At 38.8% G+C, this 26,533-nt stretch overlaps 1 protein-coding gene across 2 annotated transcripts in view; it reads right to left on the reverse strand.

The window, feature by feature from the left end:
• Positions 1-533: 533 nt before the first annotated feature.
• Positions 534-26,533, reverse strand: part of APPBP2 (amyloid beta precursor protein binding protein 2) — an 81,060-nt gene continuing 55,060 nt past the window's right edge. The window contains exons 5-14 of one of the 2 annotated variants that reach the window (XM_037993374.2): positions 24,247-24,415; positions 21,973-22,062; positions 19,985-20,052; positions 19,801-19,906; positions 18,662-18,786; positions 14,017-14,102; positions 12,476-12,547; positions 11,395-11,585; positions 8,971-9,136; positions 534-5,270 (exon numbers count right to left, since the gene is read on the reverse strand). In XM_037993374.2, coding sequence (XP_037849302.1) covers positions 5,017-5,270; positions 8,971-9,136; positions 11,395-11,585; positions 12,476-12,547; positions 14,017-14,102; positions 18,662-18,786; positions 19,801-19,906; positions 19,985-20,052; positions 21,973-22,062; positions 24,247-24,415 — 1,327 coding nt within the window. In that variant the 3' untranslated portion in view covers positions 534-5,016. The remainder of the gene's footprint in view (positions 5,271-8,970; positions 9,137-11,394; positions 11,586-12,475; positions 12,548-14,016; positions 14,103-18,661; positions 18,787-19,800; positions 19,907-19,984; positions 20,053-21,972; positions 22,063-24,246; positions 24,416-26,533) is intronic. The other variant, XM_008011202.3, reaches the window with a different exon arrangement.

A 26,533-nucleotide genomic window follows, 5' to 3' on the forward strand; every position in this document is an offset into this window, starting at 1 on the left:
TAATCTTTAAAAATATGGCTTCGTTTCCTGCAACTGGTTTCTGAGTACTTCAGACTTACGTTGTTTCATGGTGAAGTTTTTTAAAGACCTAATTTCACCCCCTTATTCAAGTGAGGAAATAAAACACAAAGAGGGCTGGAATGACATCACTCAGTCTTCCAGTTCAGAGACAGCTGGAACTGAAACTCCAATCTAGGGTTTTCTTTACAATTCCAACAGAACTTTATCAGGTCTCATCATTTTCAGCCTTTAGAGTGAGAGAATTCTTAAAAGAATGGTATACTTTTGTAAAGACTAAAAAATCCCGTTGCATTAATGCAGTGCTTTGTTTTTTTCAAAGTGCTTTTCATCAGCACAATCTCCAGATGTTACCATGTGCCTCCTCTGCCACACATCTTAATTTTCTTGAACAAGAGCACTTTTGTTCTAGTTCCAACAGTTTCTCTCACACTGTTCTCTAATAAAAACAGTCTGCAAAGCTTAATCCCAACCAAAAGCAATCAAAACCGAATTGGAAACAGATACACTATGAATGCAGGAACACTATATTTATTAGGTCAATAATTCATTTTTAGCAATACAAGTACAGAATAATATCACAATGCTGGTTACAAACATACTTAGTATGGTTTAATAGTTACAAATAACGGTGGGCACTACAAGTTGGTGAGAATGATATGAAAGGTCATCCTGACACAATGAAGAACTGTCTTCAAAAATCTATTTAATGACCTTAGATATTTCTATAGAAATTATTGTGGCACTATTAGTGGGGATTTTCACGTAAAGATTGTTAGTGTTTTGCTTTTAACTGTTACATTAAGAACTTTTAATTTTGACTAAACTAAAATCCCCTGATGCTTAATAAAGTATAAAAATAGTACTGACCTGGTAATATTTAATAAAATGTAGCATTCATTCACATCATAAAAGTAGAACTAAACTGAAAGTTTTAGTTACCATGGCAAAATATCTTCCCATAAAAGGAATATACAGAAATGAGTAATGTTACACAAACAGTACCTGCAATGGTTATTTAGTGATCCAACACTTAACTGTGCACCACAAACCAAGTTTTCTAGATATCTATATAGAGCATATAATTTTAATCTTAAATTTTACTCTTGAAAAACATGTGCACTTCAACAAACTCACTAAGGCCACTCATGCTATAGATACCTAGGATTGCAATTAAAGAACAGTATTATGCAATAAGTCCTAAAGCACACTTCTTCTGATTATCAACAGGGTAAAACCAGTTTTCTGCCTAAAACATTCCTGAGATTTATGGACAAAAGTAGTGTTGAAGTTGGAGATTAATCCAAATGTCATATTAACAACAAAAAATTTCCTAGCCAGGCGTGGTGGCAGGAGCCTGTAATCCCAGCTACTCGGGAGGCTGAGGCAGGAGAATTGCTTGAACCCGGGAGGCGGAGGTTGCAGTGAGCCAAGACGGTGCCATTGCCCTCCCAGTCTGGGCAATAACAGCAAAACTCCGTCTCAAAAAAAAAAAAAAAAAAAAAAAAATTCCTGGCAACTAAGGTCCTTCACAGCCAAGAGGTGAAATACACATTCACTTTTAAAGCAAAGGTAAAACTCTAAAAAATTTGTACTTATAGTGTTTTTCCAGTAGTAACTTTGCCACCCGGGGGGGGGGGGGGATAAAAAAAAAAGGAGCAGCAAGGCTACAAATTCTAGGGAAAACATAAAAAGTGGCAGTTAACGATACCTGTTATGAGCAAATCATTATTTCTACGTATAAAGTTTCAGCCAAAGGCTTCAATCATGTTTCGGCATGTGTTTACTGAGTTTTCTGTCTGCACTATTAAGGAGCAGCCAAATGGCACCTTCATTATTTCTAAGATCGCAGCCTCTGTACTTAATTTTCATAAAATTATAAACTCTTCCCAACAGGCTAGGAACAAAGGTCTTTCTCAAATCCTTTATTTTCACAAATGAAAAAATACCTGGGCAGGGGTTACTACAAAGCAACAGTGAGTCAGTTTTTAACCAGGCAGAGACAGAGATCTGATGGTAATAAGGGTCTCAACCCCTTCGGCAAAGTCAGCTTTGAGGACCCATAAAGATTATGCTCTAAAAATTCCAATTGGCTCTATTAAATGGAATGCAGGCATGAATGGCCACCTGAGTGACACATGCGAGTGCTGACGGAGCTCCCTGATGCACCCAACTGGAGTAGCACCGAACTTTAGGAAGAGACTGGGTAGAAGAGAAGAGTCAGAGAAGGATGAGACCAAAGGCCCCTAATTTAACATGACTTTGCTGAACCTCCAGAAAAATCTTTAAGTTGGCCAGGGCTTCCTTACATACCTCACCATATGTAAAAAGTTTGTGCAAGTTAACTTATTGTGAGATAAATTTTATTATTTTCAGATTTTTAAAAAACCCAATAAATCATAGTGGCACACATCTAACTTATCCTAAACATCCCTACTTAAAGGATGAATCTTACACTTAAAGTCATAGGGTATTATTCTTCATTAGAACCAGAAATAATAACATATTAAGTCATATCCCTAACCAAAAATGGCAATCTGTTTTCTTAGCTAGTGTATGCACAAAAGTATATGGATTTACAAAACAAACAAACAAACAAAAAAAAAAACCTACATTAAAGCAGTGGTGATAAGGAGAAATTGCCAATAATGATGTTTCAAAAAAACACAACTGGCTGCCAACTGACATTATCACCCTGTGATCCTAGGCTTCTACATATCATGTTGTTTTATCACTGAGTGTGAGCTAAGTTGAGTTCAAACTGAGTTAGGGAGGATGAGGCTGTAGGTCATTTGTTTATTTTTATCCTAGGAAATGCTGTATGTGCACAAAACCAAAAAATACAGATTGAAAAAAAAAAAAACTTCATATGGAAACATGTTTGAAAATATTTATTGAAAAACAATTTACCATGACATTCCTATACCACAAACATACCACTGGATTCTAAATAACCAATAAAAGTATACAAAGCCTATCCTGAAAATATCTTTGGAGGTATTAAATATATAGGCCCATAAGGATAGAGCTGAGTAACTTAAAAACGTTAGTCCTTGGTCACAAAGACTATTTGGTAATTAATAAAGAAGTGCCTCTTGACATTAGACTGCAATTAACTGAGGGGTGGGGGGCAGCTTCATAAACTGCAAGTACATCAATTTACTCTTTCCAAAATTTAAAAAGAAAATAATTCAATTTAAGGAATAAACTCAGGTTTCTAAATCACACAGTTATCATCTTAGGGTGTGGGCATGCTTCATCTCTTTCAGTACATCCCCCAACCAACCCCCTCCTAGAGAACTTAAATGCACTGGCTCAAAACTAATAGGACTGCAAATAACAGCTTCAAACAAGGTTGGGAAGTTGAAAAAAGTGCTTAAAATATTAATAAAATTTGAAATCTACAATTTTTCTATACTCAATGTGGCAGACAGCTTAGATTTTTTCCCCTCTCACCCAACATGTATGTTAAAACTAAAATTCAACACACATCCATTCACCCACAGACTACTCCCAAGCATTAGCTAAGAGCAACATCTTTAACAGCCAAGTCATGAACCCCTGAAAATAGGGGGGAACCCAGATTCTTAACTATAGAAGCATCAGATGGGCTACTACAGTAAGAATTGAGGTAACAGCAAAATACCTTTTTGTTTCTTGAATTGCTACATGTCACAAATTCTTAAATTTGATTATTACCTCATAATTAAATAACCTGACTGGCTTACAAAAAAATCAAATCAAAACCCAATAAACAGAAAGACAAGTTAGTGAAATGGTTGTATTATTAGGGGATCTTTCCATTTGACTCCTAGATTTCAAATGAAATGACCTAGTTGTATTACTATTTACCATAAAAATGGAGGGTTTTCTAAGACTTATTTTTGGGCATTCATTTTCATTAATCTCTATAAAACCATACAGTAACCTAACATTTCCATCTGAACATGAACTTTTTCATGACTCACAGTCAGTATACTTGTTAACTGCATTGATTACTAGGGCAACATTCAAAATGAGGGGGATGGCTGCAGCCGATATTTATAGACTTGCTTATGGCACTGCCATCTGTGTACCTTGACTAAAAATATGCCATTGAAATTGCCAAACTTCCCTAATTTAGTATCTATTACATAATTTTTGCATTATTCTTTTTCATTATACATCTAAATGAAATCATTCTACTGATAAAAGTATACATAGGATCTAAAATAATCATCTAAAGCCTCTGGTCCAAATAACCACCTTCTACATAAGGCTGGTCCTTTTTAGATCCTCCTGGTCCTGTTAGCAAATGCTATCAGAGCATCTTACATTGTTGTACCAAAAAAAAAAAAACAAAACAAAACAGTCAGAAGTGCTGGTCTATCAGATTTTCTGTTACTTACAGATCAACACTGGTCCAGTTCAGATGAATCTGACAGTCCTTTCCTTGTAATACAGAGTGGTTGTATCCACTTATCTGGGCAAGGTAGCCAAACATAAGTCAGGATGTCCCTCTTTTATTAGTACTTGTATTAACTTTTCTATACTGCATATAAAGATTTTCCCATAAAATTCCTTTACACTACAGTATTGAATACCTCCACATGGAAGAATTACATATTAAAAAGTTGTTAAAATCATCCTTACATAATAAGAATGCAACTCTTTTAAACTCTTAAATAGTTTTATTTAGGGGTGTGTTTTATTCTTTCAGGCTTTCTGCAAAATGAATTTTTTAAAAACAAACAAAAAAAAGATTTCCTGTTGTTTGTTCTACGAGGTTGAAAATGTGGGCCAGACTACTTACACATGCGGTACATGCTGAATATAACTGAATATATGCTTATTCCTACAGACACTCTGCAAGATAGGGATCACCCAAAATAGGGTCTTCAATGGACTGGACCAGTGTTTCAATGCAAATTCCAGCCCCCCAAAACAACATGGTTTTGATTTCACAGTATGAATTCCCTGGAATCCGGGAAAAGGTAATTGGTTAACTGAGGTCCTCCCTCAGCAGCTCGGTCCCTCAACATTCTGAGAAATCAGGAAGGACTGCACCACTTCTTCAGTGGACTGGGGGCTGGTGTTGACATCTTCAAGAGCATCTGTCACTGAATACTGCCGATCTCGCAACCGGTTCCAGTTAGACAGAACGTTGTGATATTCAAACACTTTCTCGTAATTTCCAATGGAGTTGTAAAGTTTAATGAGACCTCGATAATCATATTCTAGTCCACTGTAGCCTTCACCAAAAAGTTTCTTCCCTGAAAGTAACAAAAAAGGAAAAAAGAAAAAAAAAGAAAGCACAAAAGCACAAATAATGAGATAACAAGCAATTTCTATAATAGGAACAAGTTCAATTCTTTAAACAGGGAGGCTTAGGTTTATTCCCCTGCAAGGAATAGATGTAATTCTTGTATCAGCATCCCCCAAATCAGTCCATGAGCTATCACTAAGACTTTAAAAAAATTTTCTCTTGTCTAAAGCTGGCCTCACTAGAACAGAATTATAAAAATTCATGGTTTGAAGGAACTGTTTTAAAGAGATCTCAAAGAAGAACAGCAGCATCTCCAACAACAGAAAAATACACATGCACAGGCCAGTCATGGTGGCTCACGCCTGTAATCCCAGCACTTTGGGAGGCCAAGGTGGGTGGATCACCTGAGGTCAAGAGTTAGAGACCAGCCTGGCCAACATGGTGAAACCCCATCTCTACTAAAAATACAAAAATTAGCTGGGCATGATGGCGCATGCTTGTAATCCCAGCTACTGGAGAGGCTGAGGCATGAGAACCGCCTGAACCCAGGAGGCAGAGGTTGCAGTGAGCCAAGATCAGGCTGCTGCACTCTAGCCTGGGTGACAGAGAGAGACTCCGTCTCAAAACAAACAAAAAAACCAAAACACACGCACAAGGCTATTCACTGCAACATTATTTGTAATTACAAAGTAACAGAAACAAATGAAAACATGTAGAATGGTTTAATCAACTGTGGTACCTTCACTCAATGGCATCCTATCTAGCTGCAAACTGAGGGGGAAATTCTGGGCTCTCTATGAATGGTTACGGAGTGACTGATGGTATATTGTTAAGATTCAAAAATGTAAAATACCAAAGAGTATCTATAGTGTGCTATCTTTTGTGTATGATAGGGAAAATAAGAAAATATGTATCTGTTCATTGTGTAAAAAGATATACAAAAACGATAAACCAGAAACTAATGAGACTGGTTATCAATAGTGAGTGGGTGGGAACTGGGTAGAAGAAATCAGAGAAAATGATGTCTCTGAGCATATCTTTCTGTATAGTTCTAATTACAGTCCATTAATTAACTCAAAAAATTAACAAAATAAAGAAAGATGGATAGGAGCAAAATTTAACATGTTAAATAAACCTAATTGTTTTGCAAAAGAATAACATAACCACATTGAAGGAAGGGGGTGTAAATAACCCCAAGTAACTTTTGAACACAGTATTCTGAATATATACTACCTTCAGGCTAAACAAAAACTGTAAATGAATATTGAACACTAAGTAGTAGGTCTGTTTTTCACAGTGGTATGGGTTAGCAACTCTTAAACTACATGCACCTGAGGAATGAACAAGTCAGCCAATACATTATAGATAAAAGGGAAACCACATGTATATGGATAAATGATTTATGATGAAGACAATATCGCAGAGGGAAAAAAACAGTATTGTGGCCAGGTGTTGTGGCTCACACCTGTAATCCCAGCACTTTGGGAGGCCGAGGCGGGCAGACTGCCTGAGGTCAGAAGTTCAAGACCAGCCTGGTCGACATGGCAAAACCTTGCCTCTGCTAAAAAATTACAAAAAAAATTGCCAGGTGTGGTGATGCGCAGCTGTAGTCCCAGCTACTTGGGAGACTGGGACTGGAGAATCGCTTGAACCCAGGAGGCGGAGGCTGCAGCGAGTCAAGACCATGCCACTGCATTTCAGCCTGGACGACAGAGTTTGAGACTGTCTCAAAACAAAACCAAACCAAAGAAAGTCTTCTGAAGAAATGGTCTTGGCTTAACTCTATGTCCATACTGGGAAAAAAAACTGAATCCCTACTGCACACCATAAACAAAAATCAGTTTCAGGACTGTAGATCTAAATATAAATGAAGTTTCCTGAAGATAATTTTCTAGAAAAATATCTTTATTACTTTGGGAAGGAGTGAGCCATTGCGCCCAGTCAAAAAGATTTCTTAAACAGAATACAAAAAGTGCTATTCACAAAAGAAAACACTGACGCAGGCTAGGCGCAGTGGCTCACAAGGCCTGTAATCCTAGCACTTTGGGAGGCCGAGGCGGGCAGATCACAAGGTCAAGAGACTGAGACCATCCTGGCCAACATACTGAAACCCCGTCTCTACTAAAAATACAAAAAATTAACCGGGTGTGGTGGCGGGCACCTATAGTTCCAGCTACTCAGGAGGCTTAGGCAGGAGAATCGCTTGAACCTGGGAGTTGGAGGTTGCAGTGAGCCAAGATCGCGCCACTGTACTCTAGCCTGGGTGACACAGCGAGACTCCCTCTCAAAAAAAAAAAAAAAAAAGAAAGAAAGAAAATACTGATGCATCTGATTACATTAAGGACTGGCTGGCTGGGCACAGTGGCTCACGCCTGCAATCCCAGCGCTTCGGGAGGCTGAGGTAGGAGGATCACTTCAGCTCAGGAGTTTGAGATCAGCCTGGGCCAAGATTGTGAGACCTCATCCCTATTAAAATTAAAAAAAAAAAAATTAGCCGGCTGTGCTGGTACATGTCTGTAGTCCCAGCTACTCAGCTGAGGCAGGAGGATCACTTGAGCTCAGGAGATTGAGGCTGCAGTGAGCCCTGATTTGCACTCTAGCCTGGGTGACAAAGTAAGATCCTGTCTCACACACAAAAAAGAATTATTGTTATTTAAAAGGCTCCATTAGGAAACAAGCAATAGAATAAGAGATGATATCTGCAACACATGTAACCAATGAAGGTCTGTCATATTCGTATCATATAAAGAACTTCTACAAGTCAGTAAGAAAACGACAAGATAAATCAGTATAAAAATGGGCGAGAGTTTTAACAGGCACTTCATAAGATGATGGCCACAGATTCCTTATCTTGATTTTGTAATAGTCCTGAAATGGAAATCCAAATGTTCCAAATGTTCATTAACAGTGGAATGGATAAATGACGACATCCTAATCTAGCATATGGCAGTGATATGCAACATCACAGATTTTACCATTATTGTTCACCAATAAGTCAGACACATAAAAATACACATTGTATAACTTTATCAAGTTCAAAAACAGGTAAGCCTCATCTATGATGTTAAAGTTAGGAGAAGGGAGGGGGAGGAATGAGTGGGCAGTAACTGCACAAATACTTTAAAATAACTACTTTTGCCTACACATGACACTCTACTGTCACACTTCTTACTACTGGCTTCAGTATCAAAAAAAGCACCTTTAGCAAAATGTTCCAGATGATTTTTAAGTGGTTCCTGAATATCCTTAGCAACTTATCCCATTTAAGTCTATTTTATTTTATTAACTATTTTACTATTTTATTTTGTTTATTTTTTTGAGATGGAGTCTCATTCTGTTGCCCAGGCTGGAGAGCAGTGGCCCAATCTCAGCTCACGACAACCTCTGCCTTCCAGGTTCAAGCGATTCTCCTGCCTCAGACTCCTGAGTAGCTGGGACTATAGACGCGCACCACCATGCCCAGCTAATTTGTTTCTGTATTTTTTTAGTAGAGATGGGGTTTCACTATGTTGGCTAGGCTGGTCACCAACTCCTGACCTCAAGTGATCTGCCTACCTCGGCCTCCCAAAGTGCTGGGATTACAGGTATGAGCAACGACACCCAGCCCCATTTAAGTGTTTAATAACATCTTCCTTATACAACATATAAGACATGCTGACATGCTGATTTGTAATCAACTGACCAAAGAAAATTTAAATGTAACATACCAATTGCTATAGATCGCAAATAAAGTTTCTCAGCATTTTCATACTGATTCATGTCATAATTATATAAAGAAGCCAGATGTCCGACTGAAAGGGCTACTTCATAATCTTCTTGACCAAGAAGTTGTTCTTTAATCTGAATTGCTTTGATGTGCATTTCTTCAGCTTCCTGAAAAACAATTATGCCATATCAATCATTATACTTTTTCTCATCTTAAGTTCTTACTCAATGAGCAAAACTGATCTAAATGCCAAAGACATCTTATGAATGCCATAAAGTAATCATATCAAAAAACATACTATGTTATTCCAAAAACTGCCTATGGGAAGCATTACAGAGTTTTGGAAACCACAGATAAACTGATGACAGCAATAGTATCCTATGCCAAAAGTAACAAGTGAAAACTTATCCTGGTAATAAAAAATTGTTAGAAGAACAATTTTTTAGAACAAAGAAATTTGCAAAATTAATTATTACAAGAAACTGTTACAAGAAATCAACAAAACATTCTAAAACAAAAATTACTTCCTTTGGTTAACACAGTCCAAAATTTAGTTGAGCCTTCTTAACAAGCTCTATATCATAATATGTTAATTTACACGGGTATATACTTCATTTTTTTGAATTCTGACAATTTTTATTCCAATAAACTAAACTCAAGGTACTTTAGGGATATATAGGTTGCTTTTCAGGTAAAGAAGACCTCTCACTCTTTCCTTACTGTGATCCCAAATTAGTAATATTAAGAATTTATAGGCTGGGCACAGTGGCTCATGCCTGTAATCCCAACAGTTTGGGAGGTTGAGGCAGGCAGATTGCTTGAGCTCAGGAGTTCGAGATCAGCCTGGGCAACAGGGCTGGGCAATAGGGCAAGACCCTGTCTCTACAAACAATACAAAAATTAGGCAGTGTGGTGGTGTGTGCCTGTATTCCCAGCTACTTGGGAGGCTGAGGTGAAAGGATCGCCTGAGCCCAGGAAAGTTGAGCCTGCAGTGAGCCATGATCATACCACTGAACTACATACAGCCTGGACAGCAGAGTAAGAACCTACATTAAAAAAAGAAAAATTTGTAACTCAAAATTCTAAAAGACATTGAAGTTAGTCATATTTATTGCTACAATTAATAATACTTGTTGCAATAGCTGACATTTCTTGCACACCTGCCATGTGCCAGGCATTCTGCTAAGAGCTATACTTAGTATATACTAAGAATTATATATCAATAATTATATACTAAGAACTATGTTTGAAGTCAAGTATAGCAATCATATTTGTCTTTTTTTCTTATCTCAAGTACTACTTTCATATATTAATCTTTTTTTTTTTTGAGATGGAGTCTCACTCTGTCACCCATTGGAGCTGGAGTGCAGATCTCGGCTCATTACAATCTCCGCCTCCCAGGTTGAAGCAATTCTCCTGTCTCAGCCTCCCAAGCAGCTGGGACTACAGGTGCATACCACCATGCCTGGCTAATTTTTGTATTTTTAGTAGAGACAGGTTTCACCATGTTACCCAGGCTGGTCTCGAACTCCTGACCTCAAGTGTTCTGCCCACCTCGGCCTCCCAAAGTGCTGGGATTACAGACGCGAGCCACTGTGCCTGGCCTCATATATTAATCTTTTTGGTTTGATATGTTTCCTAATTTTTCATGATATATATATATATTTTTTTTCTGGAGACAGGCTCTCACTCTGTCACGTAGGATGGAGTGTAGTGGTGTGATTACAGCTCACCGCAGCCTCAACCTCATGGGCTCCAGCCATCCTCTTGCCTCAGCCTCTGGAGAAGCTGGGACTACAGGTGCGAGCCACCACGTCTGGCTAACTTTTTCTTTTTTGTAGAGATGGGATTTCCCTATATTGACCAGGCTAGTTTTGAACTCCTGGCTTCAGGTGATTGTCCCACCCTGGACTCCCAAAATGCTGGGATTACAGGCAAGAGCCACTGTGCCTGGCCCACGGTCCTGATTTTTCAATTTTATTTATATTTTGACTATTGTTTGTTTGTTTTAGAGATAGGGTCTCACTCTGTCACCCAGGCTAGAGTGCAGTGGTGTGAACAGTCACTGCAGCCTCAACTTCTTGGGCTCAACTCATCCTCCTGCTTTAGTCTTCCAAGTAGCTAGAAAGACAGGTATGTGCCACCACACCTGGGTAATTTTTGCAGAGACAGGGTCTCCCTATGTTGCCCAGGCTCGTCTGAAACTTCTGGTCTCAAGAGACCCTCCCATTTCAGCCTCCCAGAGTGCCAGGATTATAGGAATGAGCCATTGTGCTTGGCCTTTGTTGTTTTATACTTGCTATCCTCTCAATTCCTTTGTGAATAAGATAAGTGTATAATTTATTTGAGCTTACTTAAGATTATTTAAGATTCTACTTCATTACTTAAGATTAAGAGAGAAAAATATAGCAAAACATGATTCTACCTTAAATTTTCTCATTGACTGATAAAGTCTTCCAAGGTTTCCATAGTGTTTTGCAGTCTGTACATTAAATTCCCCAAAAGCTTTTTTAGCTAGTTGGAGTGAAGACAGGTGCAAATCATGAGCTTCTTGAAGCAGCCTCTGTTCAGTTTCCTTATTATGACAGTCAATTGCAATCTCCTCTAAAATAAGTGCTAAAAAAGAAGGCAATAAATTAGTGTACTTCAAAACTGTCTACCAAAGCTAATAAGAACATTTACTTTAAACTTAAATAATAAAAACGTTTACTGATTATATTTATATGTGATTATGGTTTGGAACTGGTCAAGATGAAAGAATTCCACTTTAACAAAAAAGTACACTTTTTGGTGGTCATTCTATTTTGCACAGTATATAAATTCAAATTTAAGAAAAACAATGGTATAAACGATTTTGCAGAATTAGTTTCTATTTTAATAGACTGCTATACTTTGCTGATGTGAATTTGTTCTTTTTTTTTTTTTTTTTTTTTTTGAGACGGAGTCTCGCTCTGTCGCCCAGGCTGGAGGGCAGTGGCCGGATCTCGGCTCACTGCAAGCTCCGCCTCCCGGGTTCACGCCATTCTCCTGCTTCAGCCTCCCGAGTAGCTGGGACTACAGGCGCCCGCCACCTCGCCCGGCTAGTTTTATGTATTTTTTAGTAGAGACAGGGTTTCACCGTGTTAGCTAGGATGGTCTTGATCTCCCGACCTCGTGATCCGCCTGTCTCGGCCTCCCAAAGTGCTGGGATTACAGGCTTGAGCCACCGCGCCCGGCCGTGAATTTGTTTTTCAAATTAAATGGAAGGACAAGGCAAGTTTTTTTTTTTTTTTTTTTTGAGATGGATTATCTCTGTGTTACCCAGGCTGGAGTGCAATGGCGCGATCTCGGCTCACTGCAACTCCACCTCATGGGTTCACGCCATTCTCCTGCCTCAGCCTCCCGAGTAGCTGGGACTACAGGCGTCTGCCACCACGCCCGGCTAATTTTTTGTATTTTCAGTAGAGACGGGGTTTCACCGTGTTAGCCAGGATGGTCTTGATCTCCTGACCTTGTGATCCACCCACCTCGACCTACCAAAGTGCTGGGATTACAGGCGTGAGCCACCACGCCTGGCCGACAAGGCAAGTTTTTAAGTTATGAAACTGTGTCAAGGAGTACCTAAGCACTTTTGAAATTTTTGAAACCACACTTTATAAAACATAACCTTTAACCAAACACAGCTAAGAACTGGTTTCCTCCTACTCATCTGACCAACCAAATCAGGCAAAACATTTCCATTTCAAAGCTGCATTCAAGACTTTCAAATTCTATCTAAAGTCTTAAGAATATACATATTATTTTACCAGATAATTTGATTTCTTGGAAAACTGTACACAAAGGTAAGAAAAAGAGTTTTACTTCGCTGTAGTATTTTTAAAAAAGAAAAGGTTAAAAACAATGGTAAGAGTCAAATTAAAAAGGTAAGGTTAAATACATTAGAAAAAAGGACATATGTAGAGACATGAAAAAATGTTTGTAATATATTGAGTGAAAAAATCAGATTATAAAACTAAAAAAAAAATTCATTTAGTTATCTTATTTGAAGTAATAAAAGTCTAAAATAATATTCACCAAAATGTTGATTGAGGATTGGTGGGATTTTAAGGCAATTTATTTTTTCTCTTTTCTATCTAACATCATGTATTACTTGTGTAACTTAAAAAATACAAACCTAGAGGGAGAAAAATCTCAGTTCCAGAACTAAGGTAGAACATACCCAACATGCATGGAATTACCACATAGGTAACCCAATCATGTTAGCAAAATAAATACATTACATGAAAAAGCCTTGGTGGTAATCAGAAGGAAAGTTAAAATAAGAAATGGAAGACAGGGGTATTTGGCAAGAGTCTTGCAACATTCAGTGTAACCTGATATGAAGCTCAGGATAAGAATCCTGCACTACAAAGCTGAAGTTATGAAACCCATCTTCTATCCATGTTGTGCAGAAACATCTGTATTATTCTTCCATGAAATCCTCAAAAAAAATTAATGCATGCATGAGTGAATGACAAAAGGGAGAGAGAAAAGAAATAAATTCTGGCTTATTAACTTTTTTTTTTTTTGAGACACAGTCTTGTTCTGTTGCCCAGGCTGGAGTGCAGTGACACAGTCTTGGTTCACTGCAACCTCTCACTCCTGGGTTCAAACAATTCTCCTGACTCAGCCTCCCAAGTAGCTGGGATTACAGGCGTGTGCCACCACACCCAGCTAATTTTTGTATTTTTATTAGAGATGGGGTTTCACCATGTTGGCCAGACTGGTCTCAAACTTCTGACCTCAGATGATCCGCCTGCCTTGGCCTCCCAAAGTGCTGGGATTACAGGCATAAGCCACCAAGTCTGGCCTATTAACAATGTTTTATGAGAGATGCAAACAGTCTTTCATTATGAACCACTGGAATCCCTTAAGTAGAGTTGTGGTAAAATGGCTATCTAGTAATACGTAGACACAGTATAATCCTCTGAGAAAATCCTCCAATCCTCTGAGAAAATAAACAAATATCCCTATTTTATACCATATATCATCTATTTTAAAATATCTGAGTCTAGATTACAAAGGATACCTTTCACCCTCTTTGAAGAAGCCAAAAGAAGATGATCTTCAGGTAGGATGTGGGTAATGATACCAATAGCTCTTTCTGCATGAAATCTGTAATACAGATAGATACAGTCTGGCATTTCTTTTTAGTTACAAATGATTTAGGAATTTTAAAAATCACAATCTGTAATATAATACTGATAGAAAGTACTTCTAAAACTATCTATGGTAAAGATTCAGCTTTTTCTTTGAATTTCCAATCTGCTGTAGACTGAACTTTTAATACCCAACAGAGACTCCCACTTCCCTCAGAATGAAAGAGAAAGTCTTTACTACAGTCTACAACACTGTAGGATCTTTCAGCCTGCTACTTCCCTGACTTCATCTCCTGCCATTCTCACACCAACCCTCTCCTTCCACTCCAGTCACACAGGCCTAGCAGTTTCCTGAATATGCAGAGCATGTTCTCACCCTGGCTTTACCCTCTCTGCAATGCTCTTCCCCTGAACATTCTCACAGCTCGCTCCTCACTGAACATGTCTTTCCAGAACAGATCATATAAAAGGCCCTAAAAAAATTTACCATTGGCCAGGCGCGGTGGCTCACACCTGTAATCCCAGCACTTTGGGAGGCTGAGGTGGGTGGATCACCTGAGGTCAGGAGTTCAAGGCGAGCCTGGCCAACATGGTGAAACTCTATCTCTACTAAAAAAATACAAAAATTAGGCCGGGCGCGGTGGCTCACACCTGTAATCCCAGCACTTTGGGAGGCCGAGGCGGGCGGATCACAAGGTCAGGAGATCGAGACCACGGTGAAACCCCGTCTCTACTAAAAATACAAAAAATTAGCCGGGCGCGGTGGCGGGTGCCTGTAGTCTCAGCTACTCAGGAGGCTGAGGCAGGAGAATGGCGTGAACCCGGGAGGCGGAGCTTGCAGTGAGCCGAGATCGCGCCACTGCACTCCAGCCTGGGCAACAGAGCGAGACTCTGTCTCAAAAAAAAAAAAAAAAAAAAAAAATTAGCCAGGTGTGGTGGTGAACGCCTGTAATCCCAGCTACTCAGGAGGCTGAGGCAGAAATGCTTGAACCCTGGAGGTGGAAGCTGCAGTAAGCCAAGACTGCACCATTGCACTCCAGCCTGGGTGACAAAGACTGTCTCAAAAAAAAAAAATTTACCATCACTCTCTCAACTCTTAGCCTACTTTACTCTTCTTCACAACATGTATTCTCGCCTGACAAGTTTGGTTATTTGTTTATGGCCCATATCACCAGATAGAAGGTAAGCTATTTGTTTTATTGTCAGTTCCTTTCAAACAATACCAAGCCTCCTCTCCCCCATCTTCCAGGTAAATACTAGTTTTCTCAAATCTGTCTTCCAATTTACTGATTCTCTCTTTTGTTCTAACTAATCTGCTGTTAAACTTGTCTGCTGAGTTTTGTTTTTTTTTTTTTTTTGAGACACGATCCTGCTCTGTCGTCCAGGCTAGAGTATAGTGGTGCAATCATGGCTCACCACAGCCTCAAACTCCTGGGCTCAGGTGATCCTCCCACCTCAGCCTCCCGGATAGGTAGGTTATAGGCGTACATCGCCATGCCCAACTAATTTTTTTTGCATTTTCTTTGTAGAGATGGTGATTTGCTATGTTGCCCAAGCTGGTCTCAAACTCCCGGGCTCAAATGATCTACCCACCTTGACCTCCTGAAGTGCTGGGAGTACAAGAGTGGGCCACCATGCCTGGCCTACCTGCTGAGTTTTAATGTCAATGACTACTTCCATTTCTAGCCATTTGTTTTATTTTTATAACAACTCAAGATGTAATTAGTATACCACACAATTCACCCATTTAACGTGTACAATTCAATGATTTTTAGTGTATTCACCAAGTAGTATGCCAATCACCAAAATCAATTTTACAACATTTTCATAACCCCATGATGAAAGAAACCCATGCTCATTAGCAGTCACTCTCCATTTCCCTCCAACTTCCCAGCCTAGACAAAACCAATTTATGTTCTGTCTCTACAGATTTGCCTATTCTGGACATATCACATAAATGAAATCATACAATATGTGATCCTTTGTGACTGGCTTCTTTCACTGGGCACAGTGTTTTCAAGGTTCACCCATGCTGTAGCATGTATCAGTTGTTTTATTTTAAAATCTGCCCTTTTCCAGCCAGGCGCGGTGGCTCACATCTGTGGTCTCAGCACTTTAGGAGGCCAAGGTGGGCAGATCACTTGAGATGAGGAGATCGAGACCAGTCTGGCCAACATGGTGAAACCCTGTCTCTACTAAAAATACAAAAATTAGTCAGGCGTGGTGGCACGTGCCTATAATTCCAGCTACTCAGATGGCCGAGACAGGAGAATCGCTTGAACTTGGGAGGTGGAGAGTGCAGTGAGCCGAGATCACGCCACTGCACTCCAGCCTGGGGATAGAGTGAGAGACTCTGTCTCAAAAAAAAACCAAAACCAAAACAAAAAAACTTCCCATTTCCTTTACAGGAATATTCTTCATTCTTTCTTTTATATTAGGGTTAACAAGCTTTTTCTGTAGAGGGCCAGATAGTAAATATTTTAGGTTGTGTTGGCCACACATTCTCTGTTGCAACTATTGAACTCTTGCTGCTGCAGTGTGAACGAAGCTATAGAAAACACATGAATGAATGAGCATGGCTATGTTCCAGTAAAACATAAAACTTTAATTTACTTGCAGGCCTAGTTTGCCAACCTATTTTGTATCTTTAATCATAGAAAGAATACATACTATAGCATCAACCAAAAAACAGTTCTTCTGTTTTTTTTTGAGATAGAGTCTCGTTTTGTCACCAGGCTGGAGTGCAGTGGCGATCCTGGCTCACTGCAACCTCCGACTCCCAGGTTCAGGCGATTCTCCTGCCTCAGCCTCCCGAGTAGCTGGGATTACAGGCGCGTGCCACCACATCCAGCTAATTTTTGTATTTTCAGTAGAGACAGGGTTTCACCCTGTTGGCCAAGATGGTCTTGATCTCCTGACCTCATGATCCGCCCGCCTCGGCCTCCCAAAGTGCTGGGATTACAGGTGTGAGCCACTGCGCCTGGCCAAAAAAGTTCTGTTAACTAAAGTTCTCAGGATTCTAATCCTGTTCATTATGTCTGCTGACGCAGAGGAAACATTTTCTTATGTTTTGTAATTTTTAATGGTGAGTTCATTTTAGGTAAAGCTTTGTCTATGAAATGTCTGTGTAGTTTGGGTTGACAGGTAATTATTTCCAAGTTTTGCATTTTCTCTCACATCCCAGGAAAACCTGCAGTCCCAAAGTGCTTTTTAATATTTTTCTGTTTGGAGATCCTGAGGCATTATCCCTGTCTCAAGAGTGTTGTAGGTAAAGAATTATGTTTTGTGAGGCTTCTTTTTGGGTTCAACTGTGATACCAAACTCAGATGGCCAACTTTCCCTATCATCTATTAATTAGATAAATGTCCACCTGTTGTCTTTTCCCTGGGGTTGTAGTCTTTTTTTTTTTTTTTTTTTTTTGACAGAGTCTCACTCTGTTGCCTAGGCTGGAGGGCAGTGGCACAATCTTGGCTCACTGCAACCTCCACCTCCTGGGTTCAAGCAATTCTCTGCCTCAGCCTCCCGAGTAGCTGGCATTACAGGTGCCTGCCACCACGCCCGGCTAATTTTTCTATTTTTAGTAGAGATGGGGTTTCATCATCTTGGCCAGGCTTGTCTTGAACTCCTAACTGCAGGTGATCCACCTGCTTTGGCCTCCCAAAGTGCTGGGATTACAGGCATGAGCCACCGTGCCCAGCCGGGCTGTAGTCTTGACTCTGCTTCATGTGAGGGTTTCAGTTCTAACTCCCAGCCTCCTATAGGCTATTTCTTAAACCAAGGTTACAGAAATCTCTAAACTTTCCCATCACCCCAGAGCAGTTATACCACAGGTCATGCTTAATCCTTTAAATTTTAGTGTCCATTATTGGCCCTTGGAGGATTTCCCCCTCACTCTTGCAAGCTCAGTTACACATTTAAAAAGACAACTGTTATATTTGATTCAGTATTTCTATGTGTTCTGACCAAGAAGTTTTCAGGTTAAGTTTGCTACTGTATTACTCAAAAATTACTGAAGCAAATACTCAAAAGATAAGTTACATTCTACATGAAAATATACAAGTCTCAATATTAAATCACATAAAGGCTAAATGAATAACCTATAAATTAGTATGATTTTATTTATTTTTGGAAATAGGGTCTCACTCTGTTGCCCAGGCTGGAATGCAGTGGTGTGAATATGGCTCACTGCAACCTAGACCTCTTGGGCTCAAGCAATTCTCCTGCCTCAGCCTCCAGAGCAGCTGTGACCACAGACATGCACCAAAACATCCAGCTAATTTTTAAAATTTTTTGAGTAGACAGGGTCTCAAAACTCTTGGGCTCAAGCAATCTTTCCACCTCAGCCTCCCAAAGTGCTGGGATTACAGGCAAAAGCCTCTGTACCTGAAAACTGGTATGATTTTAAATGACTTCAAGAACATTTTAGGCATTCTGTTAAAGCTCCAGGAAGACAAATTCAATCTATAAAGTATATCAAGTACTATTATTAATATAATAATAGTTCCCTAATGGGAAAAAACAAAATAAAACAAAAACAGTATTTCCTCCTTCAGAGAAAAGGAATGTGGAACTTACAGTGCATTGTCAAATTTCCCAGAGCTATACTGGTGGACATAAGAAGAGTAGGCCAAATCTTCATGAGCTGTTGCTACGTGGATATTTTTGCCACCAAACACTGACTGTCTAATGTCAAGTGCTGCCTGAAAGAATCATAAAAATATTTGTCAATACTGTAGAAAATACCACCTAAATTAAACATCCTAGTAATTTAAATATATATCTATATGCCTAACACCACAAAATTATGAAGCCCAGAAAGTCCTGCTATATTTAAATTACAGAACACGAAAGTCACCTAGAAGGCCTGAATTTCTGAAGATAGAGTTTGACTTAAAAGGCAGTGGCTTAATAATAATAATCATTCCTATGTCTTGAGAATCAAGACATTGGGAATGTTTTTCTCTGTGTCCTTCTTCAAAAGTGAACTTAGGCCAGGCACGGTGGCTTGCACCTGTAATCCTAGTACTTTGGGAGGCCAACGTGGGTGGATCACCTGAGGTCAGTAGTTCAACACTAGCCTCGGCAACATGGTGAAACCCCGTCTCTACTAAAAATACAAAAATTAGCCGGGCATGGTGGCACGGGCCTGTAATCCCACATACTCAGGAGGCCGAGGCACGAGAATTGCTTGAACTCGGGAGGTGGAGGTTGCAGTGAGCTGAGATTGCGCCACTGCACCCCAGCCTGGACGACAGATCAAAACTGTCTCAAAAGAAAAAAAAAAAACAGTGAACCTTAAAGTCAAGTATGCCTTGTCTAGACCAATGGCATAATACATCATTTACCTGAGAATGAGTAAGAAAGGCCTAAAATAATTATCAGCCATCTTTGTTATTACAAAGGCAGCTTTAGCAACATTTACTAAATCAACAACAAAGACAAGCCATTATATGGGTAAATAAAAAATGGAAAACTACTCCCAAATATAAGCTCACAACCCAACAATTCCTTTCCTGAATGATTCTCTTTAGTTCCCAAAGCATTAACTTTTACACCTTCTAGGCAATACTTAATAAAATAATGATGCAACCTATATTGGTGGGAAGGGTAGGTGTTAAAAAGTCATTTTTGAAGAGTGGTTTATACACCACAAACAAATACAGGTCAGCAAGTCAATATAGGTTGAAAGAAAAAAAGGGTAACCATTAACATACCTGATAAATTGCAACAGACTGACAGATATTATCTACATTGAGTAAGTAGAACCCATAATCTAGCAGTGTATCAGAATATTTTGGGTGTTTTGATCCAAAATGATCCCTATAAAAGGATACAAAATTATTAGCATATAAAGTATAGAGACAATTTAAAACGATATTTTTAATAATAATCACCTACCGTGCCAAATACACTGCATGTTTAATTAACTGTTCTGCCTTCTTAAATTCACGTTTTACTACACAAGCCTAAAGATAAAGTGAAAAATGGTTAACTCTCAAACAGTTCATTAGTGTGCTAAAATAAGTGTAGTTTATATATTCTGGCTATAACAGTTAATAAGAAAAAAACCCTCCAAACATAAATACAAAGGTTCTATTTGTAATTTCTTTCCAAGTACTTAAAAATTTTCTATTATAGGCCGGGCGCGGTGGCTCATGCCTGTAATCCCAGCACTTTGGGAGGCCAAGGCGGGCAGATCACCAGGTCAGAAGATCCAGACCATCCTGGCTAACACGGTGAAACCCCGTCTCTACTAAAAACACAAAAAAATTAGCCGGGCGTGGTGGCAGGCGCCTGTGTAGTCCCAGCTACTCGGGAGGCTAAGGCAGGAGAATGGCGTGAACCCATGGGGGCAGAGCTTGCAGTGAGCTGAGTGCCACTGCACTCCAGCCTGGGCGACAGAGAGAGACACCGTTTAAAAAAAAAAAATTCTATTACAAACAGATATGTATATAACCTGGGAAAATTATAAAGTTTAAAATTTTGACAGTCAGGCCTAGTACAAATCTGTCATAATAAAGTCACCTTACAAAGCTGGTATACTCCCATTTTTCCCTATTATTAAAATAAAATAATGGGGGCAACATTTACCACAGCATTTTCTAAGGTCCTTATATCCCAGTCCTGGAGTGGCTTACAACAATCTTTTGTTATTTTCATTTACTAATTTTTAAATGCATAGAATTTCAAGTTTTCTTATAATTTCTTTTCTTAAGAGACAAGGTTTTATGTTGCCCAGGCTGGACTTGAATTCCTGGCTACAGGCATGTGCCATTGTGTACAGCTCCCAATCATTTCTTAAAATATTTTGATTCATGAGTATAGCTAGTCGTTTTTTAAAAACTCTAAATATAATTTGTATATAGAAATATTAATCTTGCATAAATATTACACTGGCTTTAAATTAATATTCAATTATTTCAATTAACTCAAAACATAAGAATACCCCTGTTCTAGCTCTCATAACTTGAATATTTACACTATTTACTTACTCTAAAATGACTGACTTAATACAGAAATCTTGGACTCTCCCAGATATAATTTTGGAATCTATCTTCTAGTTGAATTTTCATAAGTAAAATAAACCAAAATGAAATATTCAACTCTGAGAAACTTCTGGGTAGAAGAGTGTATCTGAAAAGTACATTAATGCTTTAAGGCCTCACTGCACCAAAGCAGTAGTTTTAAACTACTACTAAATATCCTCAAGAGTTTATGCAGGCCAAGCGTGGCGGCTCACACCTGTAATCCTAGAACTTCTGGAGGCTCAGGTGGGAGGATCGCTTGAGTCCAGGTGTTTGAGACCAGCCAGGGCAACATAGTGAGACCCTGTCTCTATTTAAAATAAAATAAAAATGTAGAAGATTTAATGCATTTATTTACAGAATAAGAAAAAACTAGAGAAAAATCAAGTAAGGACTGCCTAGCAGGTCAAGTATAGCAAGCTGCCTTGCTGTGAGACTGCAATACTATGACAAAGAGATTTAACACCAGGCTATCCTTTAGCAGAAGAGTGACCAAAGTTCACAGGATTTTGGCATAAGGAATTCAGGTTGCTATAAATATTTAAAAAAAAAACCAACAAAAAGAAATTCAAGCCAGAATAGCATCCAAATACTACTTTGATCTGTACTTTAGTGCACTGAAACAATTATCAAAATGAATTATTTCACTGGTTTTCTTGGTAAAGAAAAATTAGCTAAAAATCTACGTGTGATAGTTTTAGTTAGAAACCAGATTTCTAAAAATGAGCACAGAAACTTATAAAACAGACCTATGTCTATGGAGTGTACAAATAACTAAAATGTTAAATAATAGTTAATTAAAACAAACTTAAAGCCTGATAAATCCTATAATTCATTTAATAATTTTAACAGTATATTTACCTTAGAAGCTTGTCTTAAAACATCCACCACAACTTTCACTGGTAAGCCTGCTGTAATTTCTTTCATTGCCTCAATGCACCATTTGTATGCCTAAAAAAATTATTATTTATAGAAGAGACAGAACTGTGGTAAATCAAGTTGACAATATTTAACAAGATGACTGCAAAATTTTTCTACAAGCACTTCAATAAGAACACACACAAAATGTTTACAGTTAGAATTTTCTGAGGCTAAACTTTCTTCAAAGTATAAATCTGTTAAATTATTTTTACTCTTAATATCTACAGCTTGTCTGAATCAGATCTTGTGTATACATATTTTCCAGAAATCAGAGGTATGTTCTCTCTTGCCTAGAAGCCTTTGCACATACTGTTCCCTCTGCCTTAAAATACATTCCCCCTTCTTCCAACTCCTTAAACTCATCTGTCTTGCAGGTTTCAGTCCTAGACAAGGTTTCCTGTGTTTTCCTATACATTCCATCCTCCTACTGTAATATTTATTATTTTATGTATGAATTGTCTCTTTAGTTGAGTGCTTACTTTGTCCCAGCTACTGTCCAAAGTATTTTATGTGCATTAACACATTTACCTGACACAACAGCCCTATAAGATATGTACTATTATGGGAAACTAAGGTGTGGAGAGGTTAAGTGGCAGGCAAATATGCTAGTATCTAGGTATGAAGTGGGAAACAAAACAAAAAATGTCCTTCCTCTCCTGGTGCTCAGTGGAAGAAATAAAAAAGGCAAAATAAATTATCAGGCTGGCTGTGGTGATGCATACCTGTAATCCCAGCACTCTGGGAGGCTGAGGTGGGAGGATCACCCAGCTCAGATGTTTGAGACCAGCCTGGGTTATAACATAGTGAGACTTTGTCTCTATCAAAAATCAAAAAAATCAGCTGGGCGTGGGGATGTGCACCTGTAGTTCCAGCTACTTGGTGGGGCTGACGTGGAGGCTGCAGTGAGCCATGATGATGCCACTGCACTCCAGGCCTTATGGAGTGAGACGCTGTCTCAAACAAACAAGTAAACAAACAAAGACAAGTGTGGCCATGTTATTTCTTTTGGCAATTAAAATATGAAAAGTGAAATGTGCCATTTCTGGAAGAAAAGTCCAAGAGCCAGCAGTACTACTCCATGAAGTTTCTGCCCCTGTGCCCAGGCGGGTAATGTTCTAGATAGATATGTTCCAGATAGACCCAAAACCACACTGGGTCTTGATCAAACTGTAGATACAATGTTAAGAACAGCCATAGCCATCTGAAGACAGGGATATATTATGAGCCAGAAAGAAACTTTCATTGTTCCAAGCTATTCTGGGATTGATATTACCTCCGCATAGCCTAGCCTATCCCTAACACAAAAACATGGTGCTAATTCATCAAACTATGTCTGTAAGATTTGTTTACTTTTCTGTAGATATCAGTGAAAAGCTTATTTATCACTAAAAGATTGAACTTTCGAAATTATCCAAGACTTCAACATTCCTCACGAATGTGCTGAGAGTTGCAAAGACATGAATAAGGCATAGTATAAACCCCTAAATCCAAATGTAGAAGGAAAATAACTGTTAGGCTGGGCATGATGGCTCATGCCTGCAATCCCAGCTCTTTGGGAAGCTGAGGAAGGTGGATCACTTGAGCCTAGGAGTTTGAGTCCAGCGTGGGTGACAAAGCAAGATCCTCCCTGTCTCAAAAACTACAAGAAGCCCATCCAAACAATTTAGGTAAACATTTGGTTAAATTAAAACAAAAACAACAAAAGAAAGGGCTCTAAATTATACATGTATATATTTCAAATTCATCTCACAAATACTCCTTTTGTCTCATTTCATTTTTATTTTTTTGAGACAGGGTCTCACTCTGTCACCCAGGCTGGATTGTATAAATATGGCTCACTACAGCCTCAACCTACTGGGATCAAGGGATCCTCCTGCCTCAGCCTCCCATCTAGTTGTGACCACCACAGGTGTGTGCTACACATGCGGCTAATTTTCTGTAGAGGCAGGGTCTCACTTTGTTGCCCAGGCTGGCCTCAAACTCCTGCGCTCAACTGATTCTCTACTTTGGCCTCCTAAAGTGCTAGGATTATAGGCATGAGCCATAGTGCTCAGCTTGACTGATTTTGAATATTCCATTACAAATGTGTACTGCCTTATATAAACCTAATAAGCAAAAAAGATCTGTAAGAAAAATAAGAGAAGACTATTTGATTTACCCTCTGTTTTTATAGGTACTTACTGGTCACAATGAAATGTACCTTAAAACACTTACCTCATCATAGTGACTTTTTGCAAATAGGAGTGCACACAGTTCTCCATAGAGTGCAGCTTTATTTGCTTGCTGGCCATGTTTTGATAGTTTATCCATATATGTCTGAGCTAATTTAAATGTTTCTTCACCCAAATGATATTTGCAGTTTCCATTTCGCACATGAAGCAACCTATAAAACACAAATAACATTGCTCTATTTTTGATATTTCCAGCTTGGTAGACCTGATGACCTCTTATCAATCACCTAAATGACTTAAGGTAATTAAATGCAATTACAAGGCAGCATTTGAAAATACATGTGTGAACCAAATTGGAGCTGACCTCATGCCCATAAAGAAGTACATGCTCGTTCCTGAAAGCGTCCCATAATTAATTTCATCAATTGTTGATCCCTTATCTTCTCTAAATATTTTATATATTTTGTGTACTCAGCATGTACTGCATCTAAAAAAATGACATTTGCTCTTTTTGTTCCAAATCCACAAGTAATATAGCTTCAGTATAAGAAACTTGGAAAATAATGAAGAAAGTAAAATCAACATAAAATATCTTCTTTTCTTATTTTTAGTACAGTCTAACACTTGATCAGTTACCACTTATTTCATGACGCTTCATAATGTTCATTTTTCTTTCTAATAAGATAAATTTACCAAAAATACCAGTAGGGTCAACTATTTCTTGAGACGGAGTCTCACTCTGTTGCCCAGGCTGGAGTGCAGTGGCACAATCTCAGCTCACTGCAAGCTCTGCCTCCTAAGTTCACGCCATTCTCCTGCCTCAGCCTCCCGAGTAGCTGGGACTACAGGCGCCCGCCACCACACCCGGCAAATTTTTGTATTTTTAGTAGAGACGGGGTTTCACCTTGTTAGCCAGGATGGTCTCGATCTCCTGACCTCGTGATCTGCCCGCCTCGGCCTCCCAAAGTGCTGGGATTACAGGCGTGAGCCACCGCGTCCGGCCAATTATTTCTTTTAAAATCTTTATCCTCTATAGTGGAAATACAGAGTTCTTTACACAAAGTAACTGTACAACCATGCTGACTATTTAACGATATGCCAAAATAGTACAATGCTTCTAGATAGCAACAAACCATGTATCTATATAGACTATACAACATAGGCAAACAGTGTTAGGCCTGGACAAATATTTATTTATTTATTAAATGCTAGCTAGAACATTACGTTCATGTTATCAAGCCAATACAACTTTCTGAAATGCTCAGTCTGAGAAGGAACAAAGGTATAAAAGCTACTTAAAAAAAAACCAAGGATGGAGAGGTTAGGAAGTATTCTTTAGGAGCATCAAATCAACAGATACATAAAATTTATTTTTTCTATCTATACCACAAATATTAACAGATTAATAACCCATGATGATAAAAATTCAGACAATCTTTTAATATCTATCGTTCCTTTATATAGTCAGGGAAACAGATTAACTTCAAAAGAACCAGGACTAATCAATAAAGTGATGACTACTATACAATGCCAGTGTGTATCCTGTCAACATGTACCACACAGTTATCTGCAAAATCTATTACCATAAGAAGCTTACGTTCTAGTGGTGACAAGGGTATTAGCGTGGGCAAAGACACAAATACATAAGACTTTCATTTAAGGATAAATGCTATAAAGATGATTTAAAAAGTAGAGTAATATGATCAAAAGATTCTCAAAGGAGGTGTTTAGAGTAGACAGGGAAGAATTCTCCTGAGGTGGTAACATTTAAGTTGACACCTAAATGATGACACTGTAGCCAGCCAAGTGAAGATCTGGTGGGGAAGCAGGTTCCAAAACAGAAGGAACTGCAAAATAGAAGGAATAGCCCCTGAGAAGGGATGGGGGGAAATTCTGGCATAGTCAAAGGAACAGAGAAGGCCAATTCATCTAGACTACAGTGAATAAAAGATTATGTAAAGAGAAATGAGAAGGCAGAGATAAGCAAGATTTTGTAGCGCCTTGCCCGCCATGGAAAGGAGATTTGGTTGCAACAGTAAGGGAGGTGATTTGACTTATGCACTATCTAATATAATTTCCTGAGATGTTAGAAATGTTCTATACTTGTGTTGCTCAATTTGGTAGCCACTAGCAACAGTGGCTACTGAGTATTAGAAATGTGCCCAGTGTGACTGAGGCACATTTTACTTTTAATTATTTTAACCTTAATAATCACATAGGGTTAATGGCTACCATATGGGACAATGCAACTGTATCAAGAATGCTCTGGCTACAGTGTGGAGAATGGATTATAGCAAAGCCAAGAGTGGAAGCAAAGCCACCAAGGCAGA

Source organism: Chlorocebus sabaeus, chromosome 16 (assembly GCF_047675955.1).
Source record: "Chlorocebus sabaeus isolate Y175 chromosome 16, mChlSab1.0.hap1, whole genome shotgun sequence".
NCBI lineage: Eukaryota > Metazoa > Chordata > Mammalia > Primates > Cercopithecidae > Chlorocebus > Chlorocebus sabaeus.